The sequence below is a fragment of the Saccoglossus kowalevskii genome, chromosome 15 (assembly GCF_978046115.1).
Source record: "Saccoglossus kowalevskii chromosome 15, keSacKowa6.1, whole genome shotgun sequence".
Lineage (NCBI taxonomy): Eukaryota > Metazoa > Hemichordata > Enteropneusta > Harrimaniidae > Saccoglossus > Saccoglossus kowalevskii.
The window spans coordinates 32,626,928-32,653,542 of NC_140655.1; the positions used below are offsets into that span (position 1 = coordinate 32,626,928).

Genomic DNA, 26,615 nt, shown 5'->3' on the forward strand with positions numbered 1-26,615 from the left:
AACATGTGCACTATATACTAAACAATTAAAATATGACTGTCTGCACACCTGTCATACACAAGCGTACACACAATGGAGCAAATAAGACACCACACATTAGTTTTGTACTAAACACGTTTGGATATAAAGAAATCTAAGGGATTGTGACACATTAGTACATTTCTGGTACTACAAATGCAGTCTTATGGGGAGAGAAGAATAAATAACGAGTCAGGTGTCTGGAATCAAACGCACATTTTAATCAAACAAACCTTTCATCCCTCCTCAAATACAAAATAACCAATCAACATTTTAGCAATCATACAGATTCAGTTTTCTCGATCAATCTTAAATTCTGAACAGCAAAATTTATCAACAGCTTACGAGTGCTACATGTATCAACTCAACAGTGGAGTTAAGATATAACATACCATCAAATTCACATCTATAGCTGAGTACTTCCTGTATTAAGTGATAAATGTTTCTATTCTATATATTCTCATGAGATTTTAGATCAATCGTACATTAAGCCAAATTTGCTTCTGAAAATGTTGAATATATGCAAGCAAAACAGGAAAATATAAATCAGGATTGATTAAAAGTGAGCCTAATAATCACATTTCACTCACACAGTGACAGATATATTTAAATCTTCCCAACACTCTTACCATCCTGAACTTTAGCTTAATGTAACAAACCACAATATAAATTGTAAGAACACAGAAATACATTCTCTCAGATTCTGGAAATAAACACAAGACACAATAACTCAATTTAGTTTGAAGACTGGAATATTTGAATTCAAAACTCAATCATGCAAGCGTTTCTCCAAGATCAGCTCTGTAGGCATACTTGATCACATCTTCAGTCATACTTGTGGTGTTAGTTGTTTAAATCGCTCCGCTCTGACCGCCAGTCAAGGTAATAGCTTTCATTGAAGTGTGCTCATTCATGAACAGCTTTCATCCACAAGGCAAACAGTTTTATTCCTTCAGTATTGAGTTGCAACAATCTTGCTCACAAGCACAGGAATACACAGTTACATATTACTCAGTTCATTAAGTTCATGTACAGGGGCATTCTTCACTTGGTCAAAATCTTATTATAACCCAATCACCAAAACAAAGTATTCTCCATAATCAGATGTAAATACAGATGTCTCAAATAGCATCAGACGTAGCACATCTTGCCACCTATGCCTGTATTAAAGGAACTGTCACTGTATTTCATATCCAATAAATGAAAACATGGCTGAATACTAATTGAAAGGTACTGGCTTTTATTTAAAGTGTTGTCACCAGCGAATGCGCAGAATTCAAGTCCTGATTGACGATAACGCATGCTAAAAACGCATTGCTTATGGGTAGACGCTTGTTTGTAAATTTGCTTTAAAATTGGATTCAACTCTACAAAAAGTGCATTTATAATTTGATGCCAAATAAAAACAGATAATGATTTCCGAAGGATATTAACAGTGACAGTTTCTTCAAATCATACAATTGACTCTGAAATCACAAAATACTCTATAACTGTTTAAAACTATTGTTATCAACAAAGGCAATTCTCAAACCTCTCACATTTCCTTTCAAAGCTGCCAGCCTTTCAACAACCTTCTGTTTAGCCACAGTGAGAGCACATCATGCTACTTGCCAATGCTTAATACACTGATGATAATAGGGTTAACATATTTCATAATTTGAGAACACATCAAATATGCAAGCAAGTAATATTTTCCTTACTTCACAAACACTTTGTCTCTCATAAGTACAGTTCATCACTAACATTTTCATAAATCAATTACATAAAAGCAGGCAACCATGGGCTGATCTTCAATATTCAACAAAATTCACATTATTAATCTGTTTTGGGGATCAAGGCACTACAGCAGATGTCACAGCTTTGTTAGTCAATCATTCTGGGTGAAACTTTTAATTAAAACACCAAGATGCAAGAAATAATTTCCATTTAAAACTAAAGAATTTTGTAGTTTCCTAATGAGATTTTTGTAATTTAGGATCCGCAGAATAGTTATCTTACTAGACAGTGCTGTTCTAAACTTCTGCACATTTAGTTACACATTTATCACTGGGATATATACACAGTAATACAAAAAAAACTTCAAATCACAAATGTACTTCATTCATGAAGCAGTTACAAGCATCACATATACATGTGCAAGTGTACAAAACATTTGTGTATATAAACTGAAATCGTCTACATTGCAAGTACATACATAATGCAACAATTACACTCAAATACACTGTATGGGATGAGGACAAAGAAAATCTCAAGTTCTCTAGTTTTAAATCAGGAGTCTCACTTCGAATAAAAAAATAGTGAACAGGGGTTGTAGTTCAAAAATATGGTAAGGTATGACTAAACAAATTACTCATTAAAATGGCAGTTGCGCAAGCTCTTTGAAAATTATAATTAGACATTTTTTGAACTGTTTTGTAGGTGCATAAAACCTTTACGGAATTATGGTGGTCTTAATTTTGCAAGAAAAATCTACTATTGCGAAATAAAGTCAGTGACAAGCCAGTTATTTTGATTATCTACTTTACCAACACTGGTACATTCTAATCCTGGCTTCAAATGCAGAAAAAATAATTATTTTCTCAATTAGTTCGATAAAATAGGTCATAAATGTTGTATCGGATTCCAAACTAATGTAATTATAGAAAGACAGTGAAGACTATATACAATAGTTGATGAGAAAAACCATAACAGATTTGAATTACTATGACAAGCTACCAAGTACCACTTTTGTTGGCACCACCTTGCCCATAAAACCCATCACCCATACCTACCTGACTGCCACTTTGTCCCATTCCAGCATCACCCATACCACCTTGCGCGTTACCCCAGCCAAGAGATTGCTGCCCCGTACCAAACCCAGTATTTGAACCACCTCCCTGGCCTTGACCTTGGTTCTGTGACTGTCCTGAAGATCCAGTACCTTGCCCTTGCATTCCCATCATACCTTGCATGCCCATCATTCCCCACCCAGACTGACTGAGAGCAGCCTGAGCTGCAGCCACCATAGCAGGATTGATCTGAAACCCACCCATATTGATTGTTCCTGGCATGCCACCCATACCACCAGTGTTGCCACCCCCCATTCCTTGGTTGCTAGCTGTCATACCTTGGTTAAATCCTCCACCACCTCCTCCACCGCCACCTCCTCCAATACCCTTCCCAAACCCACCCTGGTTACCTTGATTCATCATTGAACCTGTAAAGTAAAACAAAAAGTTAATCATTACAAAAGTAAACTACTTTGACATGTAACACCAAAGTTTTTTTTCCCCTTCTAATAGCACGTTAATCCAATGTTTGTGGTTTCCACCAAGATAATGACAAAGACAGCACCTGCTTATTTTATCAAGTAAAAAAATATAATTAAAATTTATCCTAATTTCTAACATCAAATGAAACCAAACCTCAGATCAACCTCAAAATAGATGCCATTGGCAGCATTCAAAATACCTAGTACACTAGTGTTCCTTCACAATTTCAATTAATCTGAGGCATTTTAGTTTCATGCAGAATACCGTTAAAGTCCTAATATAAACCGCATACGTAATAGTAACCGCACCCCCAATTCCGGCTTCGGGGTTAAAGAGTTCTTAACAAAAATTGAAAACTTGAAAAGTACCTATTACTAACCGCACCCCCAATTCAACAAGACCGTGACTGACTTCATTGTTTCAACCAGCTGTTCCAAAACGGCATTGTTCCTAATCATATTCTTTGTTTCGACAACATGCCTAAAAATATTCACACCTATTTATTGTTCAGCGGTGATAAGATGTCAGACAGGCAATGAAATTGCTTTTTGTTCTGGCGGCGACCTCTGTCAATACTCTTTCTGAATACGTCTGTGTTTCGTAAGTTTTAGACAATGAGCTTTTATCACCGTAAAAGTGTTAAACTGAGCATTGAAGAATAATTTATCTTTCGAAAACAAATAATTTCTTGATTTAAAAAAAAAAATCATGCCGTTTTCCCATGGAAATCAAAGGCAAAAGATCGCACTACATTATCGGTAAATCTCTTCCGTGTTGCGTTCACCATGAGGTCGCTGAACTGTCATTAACATATTTAAATGAGCTATGTAATTTAGACACGTGGGCACCATCCAGCATTTTGATTGGTTAATTAGCGACTTGACCTATCCGGTCAATAATAATACGTCACGTGAGCATTCAAAAGCATGGCGGATATCGTATCGGCTGTTTACATGTGACTGAAATCATTCGCTTACGGGGAAACTAAGTTGAATTTTACTTGCATTTTATAACAATTCAACGAATTTATTTTTCGTGCGTTATTGTAATTCACTACCAGGGTTCTGCCCAGGTTGACAAGAGTGCCGGGCGCTCATTAATATTCATGAGCTAATTAACATACTTGATGTTTGTTTTGAGGTGTCAAGTCAGTGAACCCCACCAAAATCATGGTATGGCACACAAATACGCCATGAACAAAAAATAGACAACAATTGTAATGCTACTATTAACTACTTCTTATTTATTTCAGAGAAATACTTTTTTGTTACAAATATATATTAGTAGTCAGATGCTGTTATTGATTATGTATATATACTGTTGTTAGATGTAAAATAACAAACCCAAAATAAATACTGAAATGTGTTGTGTTGTCCATTTAATTATATTTTATTATTATTACTGTGTTTTTCTCTTACACAACAGGGTGGAATGAATAAATAAAATAAAACAAAATACACAAACTATTTACCTACTGTTATGTAAAATAATTAAGTTAGATAAATAAATAAATAAATACAGAAATAAATGTGTCCATAATATTATTTCATTTATAGTAAAGTTCATTTATTTCTTCAGGGAAATTCGTCGATTTTTTTTCTCTGCCCCAGCTCGAATTTTTACTTCAATCACAGTGAAGTTTTAAATTCACGTGATCAGTCAGTCTCGACTTGGTGTGATCAAAAACTCAACGACCGGCAATCAACGTTTCACACTTCCATTGTTTGAATGACAGCCCACAAGTAGCGGCGAGCTCTGATCACTTGTCCTGGTAAAGGCGTGATATTTTTGCCGTCAGAACAATCACCGATCGCTAAAGAGGTGTCGAAACACCATAATAGAGAGTATAGCAACCCTATTCATTGATTTGGTCTTAACCAAAATCTAAACACCGGACGTCTGCAACGTGATCGCGTACCACCCAACCCAACATAAATGGGTACATTTCCAGTAAACAATAGTGCCGGTCGGCAACTTTTTGTGCCGGCTTTTTTATTCGAGTGCCGGACGACACCGTCCGGCGTGGGCAGAACCCTGCACTACTAAATAATAATCACCAATATCAACACTTCGAAAACAAGTAAGTTATTCACTTGTGACCAGCAGCATGGCCGGATCGAGCTACCGTTATGTGATCATTTGCTACTAAGCAGTGCATTCGTGTTTTTATTTGAAACTTCTGTTAGAATATACTTTTCGTTACCAAGAAAATTAAAAAAAATAAATGCATATTACATTAAAAATACTGAGTATTTTTTGTATCATGTAGAATTTTTTTTTGATTGACTGTAATTTTTCAACATTTCGTAACGCCTATTTTAGAACCAAAATAAGGCCTTTCACTCTTCCCCGACGCCTATTCAAGAGATTGTACGGTGTATTGTTTGTTTTGTGCATGTGTTGTGGACAGAAAATGACCACGCCCATTTAGTGATTGCAATATGTACGTAATAGAAACCGCACCCCGAACTTGAGCTTTTGATCCCAATTTTTAAATTGATACATTGTAATATAAACCGCGGTTTATAATAGGACTTTAACGGTACTTCAAGTTGAGATACAAGGTACATAAATAAATCAATGCATCACATTCTGAGAGTGAAGTATAGGAGAATACAATAATTCTGTACCTTGATTGTCTTGTACTTTCATTTGGCCATATCCCATATTACCTCCGCCACCACCACCGCCACCTTTACCTTGCTGGTAATTCTTTGGTTCAGCATTGCTCACATGTACACTGTTACCCTTCACAATCAAATCTTCACCGCATAAACTCTGAGCCACCTCGGCATCAGCGAATGTGACAAAAGCAAAGAACCGGAATGGTTTTGGAATGAAAACATCAACAACTTCACCAAACTGTGTAAAGTAACTGTAAAGATCTTCTTTTGTGATGTCTTCAGTGACTCTGCCAACAAACACTTTCCTACCAGCATTTGGTAAACTCATATCTCCCTGTAAAGAGATAAGTAAATCATTTCTTGTGGTCATGAAGTTGAGATTTTCTTACAAGGAAACAAGTAAACAAGGAGAACTCTTATACTGACAACGTGACCATGACTACCACATGAACTGCATTAAATTTGTACCTTGACGATGATCACTAACACAGCAGTGAATATTCAACTAAGATTTTTTGAGAAAGTTTTGCAAATTTAGTTTCTCTAACAAATGCTTGGTGTTAAAAATGGTTTGCAGTAATTAAGTTCAATGTCAGCAATACATATTGTTGTACACGTTTTTATTTCCAGAAAAACTATGTTGATTTTAAGTTGAATTTGAAAAGTGGTGTTTGTTTCATCAAGATTTACTGTGGAATACTTTATTTTCTCTGGAATTAATTTTCGTTGAAAAGACTTTTTGGGTGTTTTGTATGGAATTTATTTTCACTGACTTTTGATGAGTTGAATGTAAAATATAGGAAAAAAAGTATATTCGCTAGATTTCATTTTCACTGAATCATCCCTTCAGCGAAAATAGCGAAAATAAAGTATTCTAATATATTAATCTTTCTACTCTGTTATTGTTTGTTAAAACCTACAAGGACAATAGAATGATGGTCTCAACAATACAACACTGACCTTTGAAAATGGTATTTTCACATCACACCATCGACCATCTATGTTATGCCTCTGTGACATCACTTTCAGTTGCGTTTCATAATCTTTAAAACGCACAAAACCAAATCCTTTTGAGTTTCCTGTCTTGGGGTCCTTTTTAACCTAGGGAGGAAAACAAAAAAATGAAGTGTAAAGAAATATATAAACCAGTACATTCAAAAGCCATTTTTGTGACATTTTGTCAAACTTGTTTAGAGGGAACAATGTATACTGTATAGAAATACAAGGAAAGATGGCGACCAAATTTCAGTAATACAGTTCAAGATGTCAGCACACAGAAGTATCAACTGTGGTGAACGATGGGCCGGCCCATTACCGTATTCGTTCAACTCAATGCCTACCCTCACTTTTGGGGCATTTCTATTTTTCTACAGACCCTAATAATTTTACACCGGATGATATGTAAATAATATTGCAATAAAATGAGTGTATTTATTTTCATCAACATTTCGTGGAAATCAATGACAATGCAACTCTTTTCGCAATTTTAATTCATGGTGAACACAAATTGTCTTTTTGCCATTTTCTTTGAGTGGAGTGTTCGACTAAGTGCCTACCCTCACTAAAAATATGATTTTGTGAGATGAGTACTTTGGGTGCTAAGGCATACTGAACCACACAACACTTGTATGTGGAACCACACTTGTATGTTGAAAGTTGTAGAAAAAAGCCAAGGTATTACATACTTGTGACATTAGCAATTCTCCAAAATCACTGAAGTATTCTTTAAGTTCTTCTTCTGTAGTTTTCCATGGTAATCCTAAAACGATCAAATCTGTGCATTTCTGTTTTTCAACTCGGCGTGTCTTTCCAACTGGTGTCTCTAGTGTTTCTTCAGGTTTTCTTTTGTTGTCTAAAAAATAAAGAAGATAAATTAATGATACATGTACATGTGTATGTATATTCAGTGTTCTCCCCAGCATTCAATTTGTGCCCACCACGCTGCTTTCACTGCCCGCCATTGTGGTCTTGAGCCGCCACGGTGATTAGTAAGACCGCCACAGTGCTTTTTTCATTGTTCATCCTGTGAACTGTATTGCGAAAATAAAGTAAGAAATACGTAGCTATCAGAGATCTTGCCACGCTAGTCGGCCTGACCAGCACTCAAAATTAGCGACCACCACGGAAACGCTTCCGATCGACATGCATCCTGCCAGTCATGGATTATAATTTGCAAACAACAGACATAGTCGCACGATGTGGTAGCGGCTTATAAACAATACCAGTCACTTTTGTAAAATTAGCATCTCTTTGTTCGTAAGTAAATACTTTGACGATCGGCACAGTCTTTCGATTGAAATCTAAAATTTCTTTCGAAATCAATTCCACCTCGATATACCGTATTTGTCTTCAGTTAAGCGCCACCTTCAATTAGGCGCCAGTGCCACAAAAACTTTGTATTTTACACCTCAATTAAGCGCCAGACAAAGTTGAAATTTTGGCACGTAATGATCGTGAATTGGGCGCCGGCGGATCGACTACCGGTTACCGGTTTGTAGCGATGGACGCGATCGCGGAAGTCCCTCGCTGTTACTGTACGAATGGCTTTTATGTAAAAAAAAATTGGTTTTGTTTCTAACAATTTTTAAGAAATCGGTCTATAATCTCTTGAAACATGTCTTTTTAGTCTACTGTAGAAAATATCAGCGTGGTTTTTAATTTCGCAGTAAGTCCATAAAAACGAAATTAAAACAACGCGAAAATGTTCTGTTTCAAATGCGCTGTTGTCACAGTAAACAGTGTTAAATTATTCTTTAAATGCTCAGTTTACTTTCCAAAAATAACTAATTTCTTGATTTGAAAAAAAAATCATGCCGTTTTTCCCACCAAAATCAAAGCCAAAATATCGCAAACATCGGCAAATCACTTCCGCATTGCGTTCATACATTATTTAAATGAGCTATGGTAATTTGATCACGTTGGCATCATCCAGCATTTTGATTGGTTAATTAACGACTTGACCTATCAGGTCAAAAAACGCGTTCCAGGTCAAGTCCTAGACAGGAAGCATGGCAGACATCGAATCACGCCGAGCGTTTACATGCGACCAGAATCATTCGCTTACGATGAAATTAAGTTGAATTTTACTTGCATTTTATTCTTTGTACGTTATTATAACTACTACTGAGTAATACATGTAATCGTAACCGTGGAATGCAACATGACCGGATTTTGCTACCGTGATCATTGACTACTAAGCGTTGAATTTGTGTTTGTTTTATTTTTCTGTTGATTGTACGGCAAACTGTGAATGTTTTCTAAAGAATGATATTTTTTGTATAACTTTCTAAACTGTCTGAAAACGGGTCATTTACTCAGTATTTAAAATAAAGGCTACAGTGACTAAGCGTCAGACTGTAATGTAAAATATTGTCAATAATCTATCACCAGAATGGAGCAAAAACAATGGCTTGTAACACAGTTACCGGTACTAGAACTTGAAGTGCTTGAAATAAGCGCCATTTGAAACAAGGTTGCTCAAATTTAACCACAAATAAGCGCCACCATGACATGAAAGTGTAACAAAGTGGCGCCTAATTGAAGACAAATACGGTAACATGGGTCACAGTCAGGAACTGTGCATAGGCAAAGCGGAGTTCACGATCAGTTTACGCTACTCAAGAAAAAATAGGCCAATTGCCTGTTGCTCAACGACTATTGTACAAAAGATTAGTGCTGTATATGCCACAACTTTTCGTTAAAATTTGTACTTTTAAATGAAATATCGCCAAAAAACCACACAAAGTTGTCAATGGAATAATAAACACGTGTATGCCTAACACCAAAGCATTGGAAATAGTGGTTAGTTGAAATTCCATTTTTAACCAAAAATGACAAAAATATTTGCCAAAATTAGAGAATTAAAGATATGGGATGAACAAATTTAGATGTCAATACAAGGTACATACACACCAAGTATCAAAAAGCATTCAGGCTCCCGATTTTGAAGAAGAAGTCAAAAATAGAATTTTTGACCAAAACTGACTATTTTAAAATAGTCTGAACTGAAATCAGGTTGAGTCGTAACAGCCGTTTTTTCCCCATTATTTTCGCCTTAAGTTTCTACCTTTCTACTGTCGATGGGTCCCGAAACTATTTCATCAATTATTTTGAGGGCGATGGTCTGAAATTGGTCGATTTCATGGGCTGGTTAATGGCGTTGGGCTAGCGAGATCCCTGCATATTAATGTACTGTAAAATGCTTTATTTCAGCTGGAATTCATATTCACTGAAAAGACTTTTTTGGAGATTTGCATGGAATTTATTCTTACTGATTTTTGACGAGTTAAATGTAAAACATAGAAAAAAAGGTATATTTGCTGGATTTTATTTTCACTGAATCAGTGAAAATTAATTCCGAGAGAAAAAGTATTTGACAGTTAGAAAGTGAGATATGCTGCCGTAAGTTCCGGTACACGCTTTATATCAACCAATACGTTTGTATGATTTAATTCACATTTCAATGGGTGATGACGTGTATTAAAACGATTACATGCTTTAAATCACGGTCTTTCATTGATGGTAAAAGTGACCATTTTGTAACCAAAGTCATTGGTGGCAAAAGATAAGCAAAGTCCAAATTGTTTATACCATAAAGTTCAAATTGTTTGTGGCCAACTGACAAATTTTACGCCAAAATTGATTATGCTTTACAAATAAATAATAAACTATACAGAAGCTGCAATTATGTTAAATTTGGATGTGATGACCACTCTACCACTACCTGTTGACGATATTTCACTGCTGTGGTTTATCACAAGACTTACAAAACATGCAGCTATTTGTTGTAGTCAACTCATGTGTGCAAAATGTTGTATTGTGGGTAAAAGTGCATCACCAAGAGTTGACAAGCTGTATAATTTGTTTACGTTGAAGAGAATTTGCTGCCAGACAGGATTTTTTTTAATCCCCAGATATCACTATTGATTAAATCTAATCACCATGGCATCCAAAATGATCACATGGTCGAATCTAGAGGCCTATAGTATTAGGTTGGCCATTGAATTACACTTTAGCAAATGCCACATTGCAAGTGAATTTTAATTTAGCCATATTTGCTGACAAGTGAAATGAGCTAAATTACAATAGAATTAACTGTTTCTCTAGCAAACCCAGTGAACATGCTTAAAATACTCAAATCAAATTCAAAAGATTAATGCTTTCACAGCAAGTGACAGTAGTGTTGGGGCATCAAGTTTAAAAATTGATCATTATTTCACTGACAAATTATTTCACAAACAATTTGGTGAAATTAGTGCAGCTTTTTTCTAGAAAAAAACTGCAAGAGGAAGCACTGCAATTCAGCTGTGCCACCAAGTGGGGAGATAGGGCTCTCCCTACCAGGGTGTGGAGTTAAAATGGACAATTCTATGGCTTCCTTGGGGCCAAAATTACTATCCACATGTGATCCCTGATCAATCAGAATTTTATGGTTGCCAGAGGATCTGCTCCCCAGGGTAAGGGGGCGCATGGCCATGGCATGAGGGTGCTGCGCCCTGTTCCCTTGTTTAAAATATCCCTGTCGTGAGATTGCGCTGGTAATTTTCCTGTCAACAGTAAAACATGGCCAATGGACCTATCCATTTCAGTTAGTCTTATTTATTTTCCTGCTCAAAATGAAGGTTAATTGTGCTAGCTAAACAATTAAACTGTACACCTGACCTAATCAGTAAAGAAATAAATAGCCGATTATGAAAATGTTTCTCTGGTGACAGAGGTTTGATTTACCAATAAACTTCATTGTATCTAGTCTTCCATGGTCAATGATTGAGTTTGGTCATGGATGTAGTCATTTCTCCAGAACCAATATTACTTCAAAGCTAATTTAAAAGTGATGATAGATTAATTGATAGTGAATTAATTTCATCATTACCTTCAAGCAGTCTAGTGCGCTTGAACACAACAGAAAGCAAGCTTCACAATCCTTTTCAGTCAGCTAGCAAGTGCCAATTCTATTTTTTTGTTTTGTTTAACGTAATACTTAACGAACACCGGAAATAGTAAATGTGTATAGTATAACAGGTTGACAATAAAACTTAAAAGATAAGATTACTTGAGGTGGGATTTCTTCAGCATGGCAGTCAACCCATCAGAGTTGCTGGCAAACTATATGAGCAGCAATGTAAATCTCAGAGTAGCAGCCCGCTAACCTAAGTAACTTTGTGGAGAACACTGGTAGTACAAGTACATACTTCTGATTATAACGTGATGTGTGTTATATTTCAATATTAAATTACTTACTACTACAGGGTTCTCCCCAGAAAAAATGCATAGCGCCGGGGCTAATTTGCATAATAATTTGCATATCATTTACATATCTTTCCTTCATTGATTAACAGAACTTATTTACAATTATGAATATTAGTGAGCTCAGTCACAGGGCAAATATTTTTTTTAATGGAATCAACACATTATGTTTCACAATTTAGAAGAGTTTGAAACATTCTCGAAATACAAATGCTGCAGACTAAAAACACAAATAAATTATTGTTGCAATTTAATTGTTTTGTAAAACGTTGAAGGAAACGCATTCAAAACGTTAAGCCAGATTTATGTTCACGAATCTCATAATTTTATTCACTCCAAAAACATTCTCCTTCAAAAAATCGATCACGTAATTAATTGACGTATTGTTGTAATTTATTATTCGTACCATCAACTTCTAAAACGTTTACAATTACAGTAATGAGCGAACAAATAAAGCTTCAAAACGATCATCAAAGTTACGACGTGACATAACTTACTTGGCCATGTTATACACCAGTTATAGCAATAATTCCTCAACAAATTTTACTTTTTTTTTTTTTGATATGAAATGTAAGTAAAATCCGACTTATTTTTATCGAGAGCGATTATTTTTGATCACTTGATCGCTTCGGTAAAAAAAACCAGACCCGCCATGATGTTTGTGAAACATTAGCATGTGTCCTTTGACCCGATGGGTCAAGAATGCCATTAACCAATCAAAATGCCGCATGGTAATGCCGGTAGAACCCGAAGTTTTCCGAATGGTAGTGATCATAAAGATTACATTGCGGAAGTAAAGCGATGCCGAGCACGATGTGTTGGCATCGATTTCAATTGACAACTGCATGATAGCTTTCGAAATAGGCGAGTTGCAATTTTTAAAAGGTAAATTAGGTCTTGAAAGAAGAGTTTTTACATGATTCGCAATGATAACAGTTCAAATGTATTTTACCAAATCACGCAATAAACACGTTGTTTTTTTCTTGAGTAGCGTGAACTGATCGTGAACTCCGATTTGACCATGTTATATCGAGGTGGAATTGATTTTGAAATAATTTTAGCTTTCAATCTAAAGACTGTGTCTATCGCAGAAAGTATTTACTTACAAACAAAGAGGTGCTAATTCCACAAATTTGACTAGCCGCTACGTATCGTGCGACTAGGTCTACTGTTTATAAATTATAATCCACGACTGACAGGATGCGTGTCGGTCGGTACGTAATTATACTAACAATCAGACGATAGTCCTCGTCGGAAGCATTTCCGTGGTGGTCACTAATTTTGAGTGACGGTCGGGGCCGACCGACGTGGCGAACAAAGATTTTTCACATCTGATATTGGCATGTCAAATATGAAATCAAGCGCCGAGGTGGGAACACTCGGCGCTAAAAAGCCCTGGGGAGAACCCTGCTACTAGTTCATTTTTTTTTAAGGTTGCCTTATTTTGTCTACATTAGTTGCTTGACACACATGACAATAAATCATCTCTGTGATGTACAATTACAGTGTTAGATTGTTTAATGTTTTATTTATTATTGTGATCATCTTAAAATATTATTAAAATTAGCCTAAAATTTATGAAGTGAGAACTTCTAACTAGATGCAGACTTCAGATGCATTAAAACACATGTAAATTGTGACAACCATACAACCCCAAGGAGTCCCTGGTCACCATTTTAACCAAACAAGTTTTAACAATCATGTATTCTCTTTCACACATTGTTAATTAATTCATCGATAATCAAAAGCCTTCAATGTACTTTTATTAAAAAAAATACAGATTTTCTCTATCTGCTATTCCGATATTTTGTTCAAATTTTATCTTTAAAATGGATGCTGACTCAAGTCTTAAGTTCAAGCTGTGGACATTGCCCCAAATTAAACACTCAAAAATAGTAAATTTTGTTAGATGACAAAGTTAAATCATGAATTTTTCATGTAAAACAAAAGAATGAAGCGTCGCCGTTTAGAGCGTGGTCACGTGATTTGCCTCGTGTGACGCTGTAGTATTTTATCAAAGGCAATGATTGGATATGCAGTTTAAAATATAGATTATACACACCTTTAGGGAAAACACCCAAGTAACACACATCACTCCACATTCCGTCAGCTGGATGGATTGCACCATCGACAACTCGCAAACCTCTGATACCTCCTGTATCGGGATTTCTGTAGCGAAGCCCACAGCAACCTGGATATTGTGCTAAAATGGTGGACAACAAAATGCTGCCGTCTTCCTCAAGGGGCATCTCAATCGGTTCATCGCCTTCGTCTTCCGCAACTCGTATATACGCCGCCATCGTTGTCATTGCAGTTTGCTGAATTATGTCTATTGGGACACTGAGTTCGCTAAGAAATAGGAAATGAGTTTAAATTTAACACAAGAACATACACTGACCAAAACGTTATCAAAATGGCGGACACAATGAAATATGTGCACATAGCCAGTTGAGGGCGGACTTGGTTTCCCAGCGTACATTGCGCGTATGATACCAAGGCAGATGGTTAAAACCTCAGACCAGTGGTCTGAGTTAAAACACAGTCCCTCTATCCCAGACAAATAATGGTTAAAATAATAGTCACATAACACAGTGAAACAGGAGTTCTGTATTAAAAAAACAAACGAATCCAAGTCCAATAGATTCCCATACACGGCAATATTACAGGGAGTAGAAACAACATTATTTTTGTAAGACGGACTGTTCTACGCAGGATGGAATCATCTCCGGGAATGATCTGTAATAATAACTTGGTAAACATAAGTTTGAATGTGTGTCCCCTACAACTGCCCTACAGACGTGATTCATTGATGCGTGAACCGTCTCTTCTGTTGCCAAGACGGTTACAACAAGATGACATTGGAGTGTAATGTTCAACATTACAGTTTCTGCTTCCTGACTTCGAAGCTTTTACTTATAATTTGTGCTACAGGTAAAATAATGTTTTCATTATGTAACAATAACATGATTTTTTTCTCTGCAGGTTTATTTTCAAATGCTGGGATCATATCCTTAGCTTTATTGAACAGTTTGGCACGCAACTCATTATAATTGCTGCATTCCAGCAGAAAATGCATTTCATCCCCAATTAGACCTTTGTTTCACATGTCACATTTTTATGACGACCCATTTCAATTTTGAGACTACGGTAAACACACAACGCAGTTCAATTTTTTTAGCTTGACTAAATGTGGCTCAAAGTTTAAATCAGATTTGATTTCAGATTTCTATGTTTGTTTTTCTCATTTGCTTTGGTGCGGTTATCATTATGAACTTTACATTTCCATCTTGTTAGGATTAAATCGTCGATGTCCAAATCAATTTGTTTCATTTGCGCCGAGGTTAATTTATCACGGGTGTTAACTGAATGATATTGTTTAATAACGTTTCATGGCCCGACTGTAATATTTTTTGTGTATAAATACATCTAGGGGGTATATGCCTTGGTAGTAGTGATAATTAAACCACAATTGTGACGTCACTCTTTGTCATTAGCGGAGAACTGTCAGAAAGTTGTTAGATTTTTCTTGTTTGTGTTTTCGGGGAATGAAACATTCGGGACACACAATATAGTTGTATAGTAGTCGTAACACACGCCATTTATTGTGAAGGATTCTATCAGGTAGATACAGTACAATATGTTGACATAAGTTGGTTGCTACGTGACAGTCTCACGGCTATGCCAGGAGATATATGTGATTGGGCAACAACGACTAAATAAGATGGCCGACCGACGACGACGATGATGACGACCTGGACTGAAATCACTCCCGTCCTTTTATATGGAAGCGGTCAAGGGTTACGTGGTATTCGTAATTAATTTTGCCGTCCCACCGATATGTAAATATAATTGTAATTGGCGTACTGGGGGTATATTAGATGTATTGAGCGACCATTAATGGAGAACTCAAATCAATACCAAAGTAATAAAACATCAAACATTTGAATGTTAGGTAACGCTTGGTAACCTTTTCAAAATAAACGAGAACGACTGGGACTTTGACGGTGGCCTGATATATGGTTTGGTGTCATTTGAGTGTACCCAAAGCTGGTAACAAAACCTTCCCGAGACATCATTTTCGTTTCGAGTGGCGCTCTGGCAACGTAGAGCACTATCATTGTTCAACAGGTGATATCACGGTGATAGTTAGATTGCACTGTCCTCGTCTAGTCTAAAACAGACGGGCATTGCCGTGGGAGAATCTGAGCAAGGCGCCCCCAGGTGTTGTTGGTTATCTATAACAATTAGACTTGTATCAGTCAACGTAACACCCAAGTTATTAATTATGTTTTATTAAGTCCCAAAATAAACAGATTTGGCAATATCTAAATTTAATTAATTTTAAATTAGGTATATATACATTTATTTATACATTTTCAGTAATCTAAAAGATTACAGTGGTGAGAACTATAGCTTTATTGTGTATGTTGTGGAGTATCATGCCTGGTCATCGAAGAGGGCGTAACCATTAACTTCAGTATGACATGACTCATACACATCATTTACATTCACTACACTCAGGATTTTAGTACACACACACAAATATTAAGAATATGGAAATTATCTTTGTTTCTTGTTCGTTTGACAATCAATATGCCATTATGAAGATGACAGTTAATTCGAGATGAATTGAAACTATTTACATTATTAAAATATGTGCTTAAAGAACCAATCTGATTAAAATCTGATGTAGTGTACGGGCTTTAATTATTTTGGCTATAAACTTATTTTAATTTTATTTTTTATTACTTTTGTTATTAATGCCCTTTTATTTTATTATTTTACTTTGATTTTGATTTTGTGATTTTTTTTTAATTCTGCCCTACCTACATCTGATCCGACGCCTATGTAAGTCCCGTTCAAATCTCGCGTAAGTAACAGCCAATCACAGCCCCCCTTTTATACAGGCTGTCGGTTGCTTACTTTTCAGTGTAGCGATACTCTACGGGCAATCTTTCTGTACATTATATTTTGCCCACTTGAATAAACCATTAATAGAAAATTGCTAGTATATTTTTATTTGCAAAAGAAATTCCTCAGCATTTTACAATTTTTGTCATTACATTGAACATTTTTTTCACTTCCAACAAATGTGTACACTTCCAGATACATCTTCGCCAGCGAAGGTTCGTTCATTCAGTCATCGCTTCAATTTTACACCACTGAGCATAATTATCTAGAATGGAAGCAAAAAAATAAGTAAATCGTAATGATTAGAACACTGTAAACAGCTATAGTAAACAATGCAAACTGATTTTAAATTGTATAACAGTCACCGGCCCACGGCATCGAAGCAGAAAATTGGAGCAAACAAATATTTCCTGATCAATTGCGATGTGTTCCAAATAAAAAATATTTTATTCCAGTCCAAATCAGCTCAATTACTTTAATAAAGAGTTATTGTATAATGTACAAAATGTTGATACAATTTGATGAATATTTACAGCTACGGCTTCAATACCGTAGACGATGTTGGCCCGATCTTCAACAAAACATCACCCGTCTCCAGGGCAGGCGACTGGAAAAAGACACTGGTGTTCGGTCGAAACGGTGGAAACAAAATCGTCACTCCCAGAATAACTATGCAAAATAACGATCTAAAGTCGAACCATTCGAGCCACAATATTAACATAAAAATGACTTTCGTTGCATTTGACAATGATAAACTTACCGTAAAGCCGTGTTATTCTCGGTCGGTATAATCCGCCATTTTATTTGAGTGTTTGCCACCCGACTCCGCCCGGTGACGTCATCATGTGCGCTATAGAAGGAGGTCTGTGATTCGTTGACTAAAATCGTCGATAGTGGGTCTCGTTGAAATCTCGTTACATAGGCATCGGCTCAGATGTAGGTAGGGCGGAATTAAAAAAATCACAAAATCAAAGTAAAATAATAAAATAAAATAAAATAAAATAAAAGGGCATTAATAACAAAAGTAATAAAAAATAAAATTAAAATAAGTTTATAGCCAAAATAATTAAAGCCCGTACACTACATCAGATTTTAATCAGATTGTTAAAGAACGAAACAAACGAATGCTACTACAAAAAAATTGAAAATACAAATAAATGATTTCTATGAAACAAAATGGATTATATATAATAATAATGGATTTCGAATAATAATTGAGGACAATTGCAATATATTTTTGGCAATTCAGCCTGGTGTACTGCATCTTTTCAGTTTTATTATCTTCTTATGGCCCGTAGTTTGTAAGGTTTTGGGCGATAGACCGTTGACAGTACTCCTTCAAAGCGTGGTTTCGATGATTCGTCGGCGTAAACAAAGGTAAACTTTTGCAACAATCTCGTGAAGAAGATGAAAAGTTCTGGTTTTGCAAGCTGTGCTCCCACACATTCACGGCTTCCTGTTTGTAAAAAAAAACGTGATGTCAGTTTGTAACAAACAACAATGCGATAATAATAGATATTGTTGAATTGGAAGTTCAGGGTAGGATACGAGACTGACTCTAGTCGGCTGATTGTAACCGAACTATAAAATAATGAAGAAAAAAAACGTTTCGCGGAACTGGTGGAACGGTCACATGTCGATTTGAAATAGAAATAATAACTTGCCCAACTTCGGGAAACTTGCTCTCAAACAAATCAATAAACGAAGAACCAATCATTCAGACTAGACGGACAATTTAGTGTAACATGAGATTATTTTTGTCACCGGACAATCTACCTCATCGCGTAATTAAAACCATGGAACCTATGGACTATATGGAAAGTAGTGCATGAATGCAGAAACCAGTAAAACAAAAAATATATAGAAATATATATTGTATCCCTTTTATTGTCTTTAACCAAACTAACGATAAAGATCTATTTGCCTGATATCATACAAATATAACTCGAACAAGAAAAAAGATTACGACCATATACTAACATAAAAAAAGTTTATATTTTATTCATTTATCTTTTCCCCCTAATAATGTATTTTCGTCACCTGTTGATTATCACATTCACTTAAATCACATGCTGGACATGATTGTAGTTGATTCACTGGTTAAAAATACGTGAGACTAGCTATTGTTACATGGTTATATTAGAATGTAATATTACATTATGCAAATACTCACCTGCTGAAAAGGGAAGTGACGTATCTCCCTTGACAACCTCGCCTTCCTCGTTCAGGAAATGATTTGGATCAAACTTATCAGGGTTCTCCCAACATCTCTCGTCCCTGGAGACAGAAAACAAATTTACAAACACCATGGTTCCTTTTGGAATGTGGTATCCACGAAATTCGATGTCATTTGTAGTTGCATGTGGAACTGCCAATGGCAAAACTGGATTGATTCTTTGGAATTCCAAAATAGTAGCGTCAGTGAAAGGCATGTGTGGTTTATCCTCCCAACGTGGTTGGCGCTCTTTCCCAACAACGTTGTCAATTTCTTCTTGTACCTTTTTCTGAACATCGGGATTTTCCAGCATGAACATGAACGCCCATTGCAGTGACGTCAAAGTTGTGTCTGTTCCACCAAAAAATAACTCCATAACAATTTCAGAGAGGTGATAATCATCCTTAAACGTAGAAGATTCTTCCCCAGCATGTTTGTCCACATTTCGCAAGTATGCGTCAATGAGATTTGTAGGTTGTTCTTCATCATCGAGCGTGACTGATTTGCGTGATTGTTTACGGTCATTGATCTTCCCTTCAAGTGCTTTCACGACCGCACGGAACTTTGGAGTGGCGGGATCCAGATAGTCTGCAATATATACCAACCTGGGGAAAAGATCAATCGCCAAAGCCCCAAGGGTGTTCTCAAACATCTCATCCATATCCTTCAAAAGCTTACAAAAGAATTTATCGTCGAAATCGAAGCGTTCTCCAAATACAACTGTTGAGATAACGTTTGATATTGCTTTCTGTAAAGCCTGACTCGGGTCAAAACTCTCGCCTTCAGTTTCATTGAATGCTTCTACAACGTATTCCACTTCTTTTAGCATGACTTCCTCCAGAGCTTCCTTGCCCATTCCGAACCCATGGAGTGTCCTGACTGCAAACTTACGCTGCTCTTTCCACACTCTACCCGCTGTATTTACTATTCCTGAAAAATAAGCAACAGAACTGTGTGAATACATCGGAGACGTATCGTATCCTTGTTAAATCTATATTTGATATATGTTATACTTGTGAATGGCACTGTTTTCTCGTCATTGACAGCGTACGATGCATCGTATATGTAATTCTGAGTTTGGATCGTATATTAGTGTATCGCATCAAACAGTGAACATAATGCAATTTCGTTTATTTTTATAAACAACATATTTCTCGGAGTCAACTCTTTTTAAAACATTGTAATAAGTATGTGTCTTGCGCATGCTCAAAACGCGCTGGAGGGAACATCCAGACATGTGTTACTTGGCACAAAAGTAAAACAAGCTCTCCAAGGTCCCATAATGCACCACTTTCCCATTGTTTTATTTGTATTGAGAAGCCTTACAACATCATTTGATTCATGTGTGGCCAACAAGGTCAGGACACGTTATTGAATACGATGAAAAGACCGGAACCTCGCAGTGAAATGGTATGACACAAAAATGTGATAAAGTGTCTTCAAAGTTGGTTGATGAAGAGCGGAATGTAAACAAATGGTTCGAATTTAAGACATTTATCAGCAATGTATGATTAGTCGTCATCAGTTGAAATTTGATTTTTCATTTACGACGCGTTTAATGAGCTTATTGGATCGAAAAGGATCAGAGTAGTGTGTAATTAGAGCTTTACACCCGGAGTCACAAACTGTCGGCCCACGCCAATTATGACACGTTGTTAAAATTTTAACGACGGATACTGCGACGTATGTGAAATATTAGCGAATTAGTAACTTAAAGTAGATTTAATACTCCATTTAATCTCTATGGTTACTTGTCAATTGGCTATAAACAAATTGTTATTTTTCAGTTTCAAGTCGAAGCGGTTAACCACATTATATATTCATTCTCACCAGCGTTGCTGCCGTACGAACAGTCAATTTAAAATGTGACTTCAGTAAATGTTGGCATACCGGCGACTTCAAGAATTGAATCGAAAGTGGGTGTGGCATTAGGGAGTTGACAAGGTCATTTCGTGACGGGGAATTGACGTTGAATCGGAAACTAAATGTTTACTTTCTCGGTATATCGAAATATTATAAACTTAGTGACCAAATGCTATGAAATATATATCATTGGAATAATGAATCTGAATATTGTATATATATTATATAGAACGAACTTTGTATTTATCCATGAACCCACGCACCGACAATGGAGTTAACAAGATCTCAGGGCCACCAACACCGACAAATTCTTACATGTCAGTCCCGTTCATATCCGCTGGATACTGGTCACACTGATGAATGTCTGGACTTGCTGCAGTAGGTTGCAGACCAGTTTGGTTGTTTCTAAAACAAGAACGTACTGTGATATATGCGAGCGACATGACGTCATTAAATTACATTACTTACCTCTGTCTCCTAGCGATCGGCGATTCAGCCAGTCTGGGCGACCAGAAAACTGTGTCGCTTTCTTCATCAAAGCCTCTTTGACAACATCGTGTCCATTCAGCACAACGACCAAGTGACTCCCCATTCGTATGCTGAATACATCGCCGTATTGTTTTGCCCAGTGCATAAACTTAAGATGTGGTCTCTCGCCCATTTGGATTAAGTGTCCCAAGACGGGCAAGCCCCAAGGCCCTGGTGGATACCTTGCACTAGCATCGTTTTGTCGCCGCTGAATATACAACCACGTCAGAAAAATGAACAAAAATATTAAAACAGTGTGAACTTCCAGACTCCCAAACAACTCGACGAGCATCGTGTCTTGAAAACGTTGGTCCAGTGTGTAGATGGAAAAGAATGGCTACTCAATAAATACTGCTCATTCAACTCGATCTACTGCATCGAGTTCATTTGCATATGAATAGAAAAGGAAATCTAATAGGGTGTGACGTCATACTCTGACGTCAGTTCACACTGGGAACCAACCAGAGTTGCATTGCGACCTAATTTGGATGTTTGTATGTCTGAGACAGAGGTTCCTGGAAAGCGATAAATAATGTTTCTGACAAAGTAGTGAAAATAGTTGCGAAGGTCATGCATTCACATTTTTAAATAATCTATAAAACAGTAACTTGAATGAACAGGGGGATAGAGCGTAGAAAAAAAATGTTTTGAGGTGTAGTATTCTATCCTTTCAGAATTTGTTATGTATGGGCAAACCGCTGTTACTAGTAGATTTTAGAAACATACCCAATGAACGTTTTTTCAATTAAATAATAATTAATTAATTTATTTATTTAATTTATTTGCTTTCTCTGTGTGGCCGAGTTACTCTGTCAAAGTCATTTTCATTGAGGGAAAATGTAACACACGTGCTAACTTAAAAAAAAAGTATTTGACTTCAACATGGTTATCAGAGAATTTACACACAGACTCAGATAAAGATATTACTAACATTATCAAAATATTCAGGAATTTTGAATAAGAAATTTGCACAGGGAAACACCGTAGAATGAAGAATTACATAAATTTAAAATGTTGGCGATTGAAAATAAAGGGTCGGCAAGGGGTATTTTCGTAAGCTGTAATCAATTGTTTTTATTTTCGTAATAATGTAATTTAAATAAATAAAAAATGTAAATGTAGACCCAAGATGTAAAATGTTATCAGCTATTTCATTTTTATTTGTACTAAGATATTATTTTTTGTAAGCGTATATAAACATTTTTTTTAAATTAAATGTAATTCGTACGCAATTTCCAATTTTGATTCTTAAACACAAATTATCAAAAATATTATAAAATTGTAAACTGTAATTAAGAATTTGCTGTAAACTGTAAAAAACCCATTTGTTACTGTAAAGGGAACTTTTATTTTATTTCCTGTAGAAACGTAAAATGCCGTTTTTATTTACCGTAATCTGTACCAGCTACCCCCTTGCCCCCCTAAAATATGTTGACCATAAGCCAAACGTAACGATCGAGTTACTATAATTTAAAGTTTAAGTTAAACCATATATGTACTGTGATAACAGTCGTTAAAAGTGTTTCCTAAACAAGCAACCATGCTTATAATGTGATACACTTTCCATACATCTCATAAACATTCATTAAGCAAAATTTGGCGACGAGGATGGGATTCGAACCCACGCGTGCAGAGCACAATGGATTAGCAGTCCATCGCCTTAACCACTCGGCCACCTCGTCACGTGATATACTACATAGACAATAGGAGTACATTGTTTTCAGGTCACGATATCCAACCATCGCGTAAGTGTGTATTGGTGCATGCTGATATCATGGGTATCTTTTATTAGCTTCATAGTAGGTGAATTATATTTGCTTGCTTGTCCAAATAACCAATATTCATATGGTAATGCGTGTTTATATCTATAATTTCGCCGATGAGTCAATGCAATAGCGATATGATACGCCCTCTATGGTGGAGTCTCAATATTACATTAAATGGCGAATCTCCGAACTGTTGCACTGGTGTTTGCCGAGAATTGAGAGCGGGATGTCAAAAGACATCAAAAGAAGCGGTTGAATTTAAATATTTTCACGTGACATACAATGTTGTATTGCGTTGTAGCCTTGAAAATAATGGACGCTGGCGGACATTACTATTCTTTCTGTATAACATTGCGACCAGAATCAATAGAATATAGTCATTGTTTTGTGGCATATTTATACGCACTTTAAATTATTAAACATATAACCCACTTCATTATTCTACTAGCTGTATACGTAGTACTTCACAATTACAAATCAACGCATTGTCATACTTTTGATATCATGAGTTGTTTGTACATAAAGCATTAGTTAATGAGTTTAGTTTCCAAACGGCCGGAAGTTTAGAAGGACAGTTCTAAAAAGGTGTTTTGTGTTAAATGAAATCACTGAAAGTTACACCATGTTACTAATGTTGAAAATGGACGTGCAATTGTGTACAAAAATACAAATATGCTATCAACCACAGTTATAAATCATATGTGCATCAGACTGGGCTGAATCCCAGGGGGGTACTCCAAGTCAGACCTGATACCAATCCTGAGTATAGCTTTTCAAAAAAGCCTTCAAACACGTACTTATTTTTGTGAAATTATACCCCTTTTCAAGGCCATGCAAATACGTAAAATAAATACCTTATATACATACTAAAATCACACTGTCTCCAAGTTGAGGTATCATGAATTCATGGGACCCTTTTTTTCGCAGTTTATTTATATATTTAAAAATATTCGACCCTAAACACGGTACACGCGTCAAATAACTAAATAGCAATACTTTTGTATGGAAAGCCATGACTGTCTTAAGTTCACTTATATCATGTTATGGGGTCCATTTATTATGTTTTGGTGTACATTCTACATGACATCGTGTGCATTCATCATGTTATGGAGTGCATTCATCATGTTATGGTGTTCATTTATCATGTTATGGTGTGCATTCGTCATGTTATGGTGTTCATTTATCATGTTATTGTGTGCAACCATCATGTTATGGTGTGCATTCATCATGTTATTGTGTGCAAACATCATGTTGTGGTGTGCATTCATCATGTTATGGTGTGTATTCATCGTGTTATGGTGTTCATTTATCATGTTATTGTGTGTATTCATCGTGTTATGGTGTGCATTCATCATGTTATGGTGTGTATTCATCGTGTTATGGTGTGCATTCGTCATGTTATGGTGTGTATTCATCGTGTTATGGTGTGCATTCATCATGTTATTGTGTGTATTCATCGTGTTGTGGTGTGCATTCATCATGTTATGGTGTGTATTCATCGTGTTGTGGTGTGCATTCATCATGTTATGGTGTGTATTCATCGTGTTATGGTGTGCATTCGTCATTTTATGGTGTTCATTTATCATGTTATTGTGTGCAACCATCATGTTATGGTGTGCATTCATCATGTTATTGTGTGCAAACATCATGTGGTGGTGTGCATTCATCATGTTATGGTGTGTATTCATCGTGTTATGGTGTACATTCATCATGTTATGGTGTGCATTCATCATGTTATTGTGTGCAAACATCATGTTATGGTGTGTATTCATCGTGTTATGGTGTGCATTCATCATGTTATGGTGTTCATTTATCATGTTATTGTGTGCAACCATCATGTTATGGTGTTCATTTATCATGTTATGGTGTTCATTTATCATGTTATTGTGTGCAACCATCATGTTATTGTGTGCATTCGTCATGTTATGGTGTTCATTTATCATGTTATTGTGTGCAACCATCATGTTATGGTGTGCATTTATCATGTTATGGTGTGCATTCATCATGTCATGGTGTGCAATCGTCATGTCATTGTGTGCATTTATCATGTTATGTTGTGCATTCATCGTATATGTATTATGTTATCTTATGAATCAAATAAATGTATCCCAGTATGCACTTTGTCTGGGCATGCTCTGTGAGGTTACAGCTCAAATGCATCATGGCGTCTGAAATAAATAGGATCCTTGAAAGACTTAATCTTGGACATCTTTTGAACAACTTTGTGAGTGAGGAGATTTCTGCTGATCTGGTATGCAAACTGTCAATATTTGAGATGAAAAGGCTTGGAGTAGTGAATAGTAGTGACATGATGGCTTTGCGACTAGCATGTACTACCTTTGGAGGAAGAGCACCAGTCAAAATGCAAGGGGATTTCGGAGGTGCACCTAAATTCTTTGTTGCAAAATCAATATTGAAAAATCTGTTGGATGATAAATTTTACATTAAACATTATCTTCTTAGGTCCGAGTCCGGCCTTGAAGAGTATCCCTTTCTCAGCAATTGTTGGAATCATTTGGGCATGTCGGTCAGCCAAACAAACGACATTTACTGTCCAGGTCCGAACTCGCCCAGCATTTCTACCTGTGCCAGATCGCCTTCCTCTCCCAGTCCTCTGTCGACTAACTCTGGTTGGATTGAAAAGTATGTTTCTTTCATGGCGAACACTGGCTGCCAGAGATCCACTACCACGACCTGGTGATTCAACGTTATCAACATGATCGGTGTATTTCGCACATCGCTCCTTGAACCTTATTCGGACCCCAATGGTAGAAATTCCGAGGCGAATTAATTCATTATCCGTCATTGATGACACAATGTGTGGTTCTATTCGCTCCTCATTAAATCGTTCAATGAGTGTTGCCAAATCCAGGTATTTTAATATACTTTCCATTATACTAGTATGATGACAGATTGACGACTGCTACTAAAACGTTTTTCGCTCCCGCGCTCGCGAATATTTGATTCTGCGCATGAGCTATTTTACGATGTCGCAAAACAGTGCGCCCTGTGCTTTTGAATTTGCAACTAGTATACAACTTGATGAATGCACACCATAACATGATGAAAGTATACCATAACATGATGAATATATACCATAACATGATGAATGTATACCATAACATGACAAAAGCACATTATAACATGATGAAAACACACCATAACATGATAATTCCACACACTATCTTGTTGA

General features: G+C 36.3%; 2 protein-coding genes and 1 non-coding gene across 4 annotated transcripts; all 3 read right to left on the reverse strand.

Annotated features, from left to right (window-relative positions):
* Nucleotides 1-217: 217 nt before the first annotated feature.
* LOC100375928 (TAR DNA-binding protein 43-like) lies at nucleotides 218-14,593 on the reverse strand. 2 transcript variants are annotated; one of them, XM_085490737.1, is made up of 5 exons: nucleotides 14,202-14,593; nucleotides 7,579-7,745; nucleotides 6,854-6,994; nucleotides 5,969-6,227; nucleotides 218-3,214 (listed from the first exon to the last, which is right to left on the reverse strand). In XM_085490737.1, exons 1-5 carry the CDS (start codon nucleotides 14,446-14,448, stop codon nucleotides 2,730-2,732), a joined length of 1,299 nt encoding a protein of 432 aa, XP_085346863.1. In that variant the 5' UTR covers nucleotides 14,449-14,593; the 3' UTR covers nucleotides 218-2,729. The 2 variants fall into 2 exon arrangements, with proteins under 2 accessions (XP_085346863.1, XP_085346862.1); XM_085490736.1 differs by having other exon boundaries at nucleotides 5,900-6,227.
* A 2,091-nt stretch (nucleotides 14,594-16,684) lies between these two features.
* LOC100376075 (cytochrome P450 2D20-like) lies at nucleotides 16,685-22,013 on the reverse strand. Its single transcript, XM_085490739.1, has 4 exons — nucleotides 21,597-22,013; nucleotides 19,224-20,195; nucleotides 17,811-18,506; nucleotides 16,685-17,315 (listed from the first exon to the last, which is right to left on the reverse strand). Exons 1-3 carry the CDS (start codon nucleotides 21,946-21,948, stop codon nucleotides 18,328-18,330), a joined length of 1,503 nt encoding a protein of 500 aa, XP_085346865.1. The 5' UTR covers nucleotides 21,949-22,013; the 3' UTR covers nucleotides 16,685-17,315; nucleotides 17,811-18,327.
* Nucleotides 22,014-23,256: 1,243 nt separating this feature from the next.
* Nucleotides 23,257-23,338, reverse strand: TRNAS-GCU (transfer RNA serine (anticodon GCU)). Its single transcript has one exon. It is a non-coding gene; the product is annotated as a tRNA-Ser (tRNA).
* Nucleotides 23,339-26,615: the final 3,277 nt, after the last annotated feature.

Bases quoted from the DNA above. Each gene is read 5' to 3' on its own strand.
- LOC100376075 (XM_085490739.1), bottom strand. From the start codon at position 21,948: ATGCTCGTCGAGTTGTTTGGGAGTCTGGAAGTTCACACTGTTTTAATA. The intron at 20,196-21,596 runs GTAAGTAATGTA...CTTATTTTTCAG, and splicing joins CCGATCGCTAGGAGACAGAG to GAATAGTAAATACAGCGGGT. The intron at 18,507-19,223 runs GTGAGTATTTGC...TTTTACAAACAG, and splicing joins GTCACTTCCCTTTTCAGCAG to GAAGCCGTGAATGTGTGGGA.
- LOC100375928 (XM_085490736.1), bottom strand. From the start codon at position 14,448: ATGACAACGATGGCGGCGTATATACGAGTTGCGGAAGACGAAGGCGAT. The intron at 7,746-14,201 runs GTGTGTATAATC...TTTATTTTTTAG, and splicing joins CTTGGGTGTTTTCCCTAAAG to ACAACAAAAGAAAACCTGAA. The intron at 6,995-7,578 runs GTATGTAATACC...TTTCCTCCCTAG, and splicing joins GAGAATTGCTAATGTCACAA to GTTAAAAAGGACCCCAAGAC.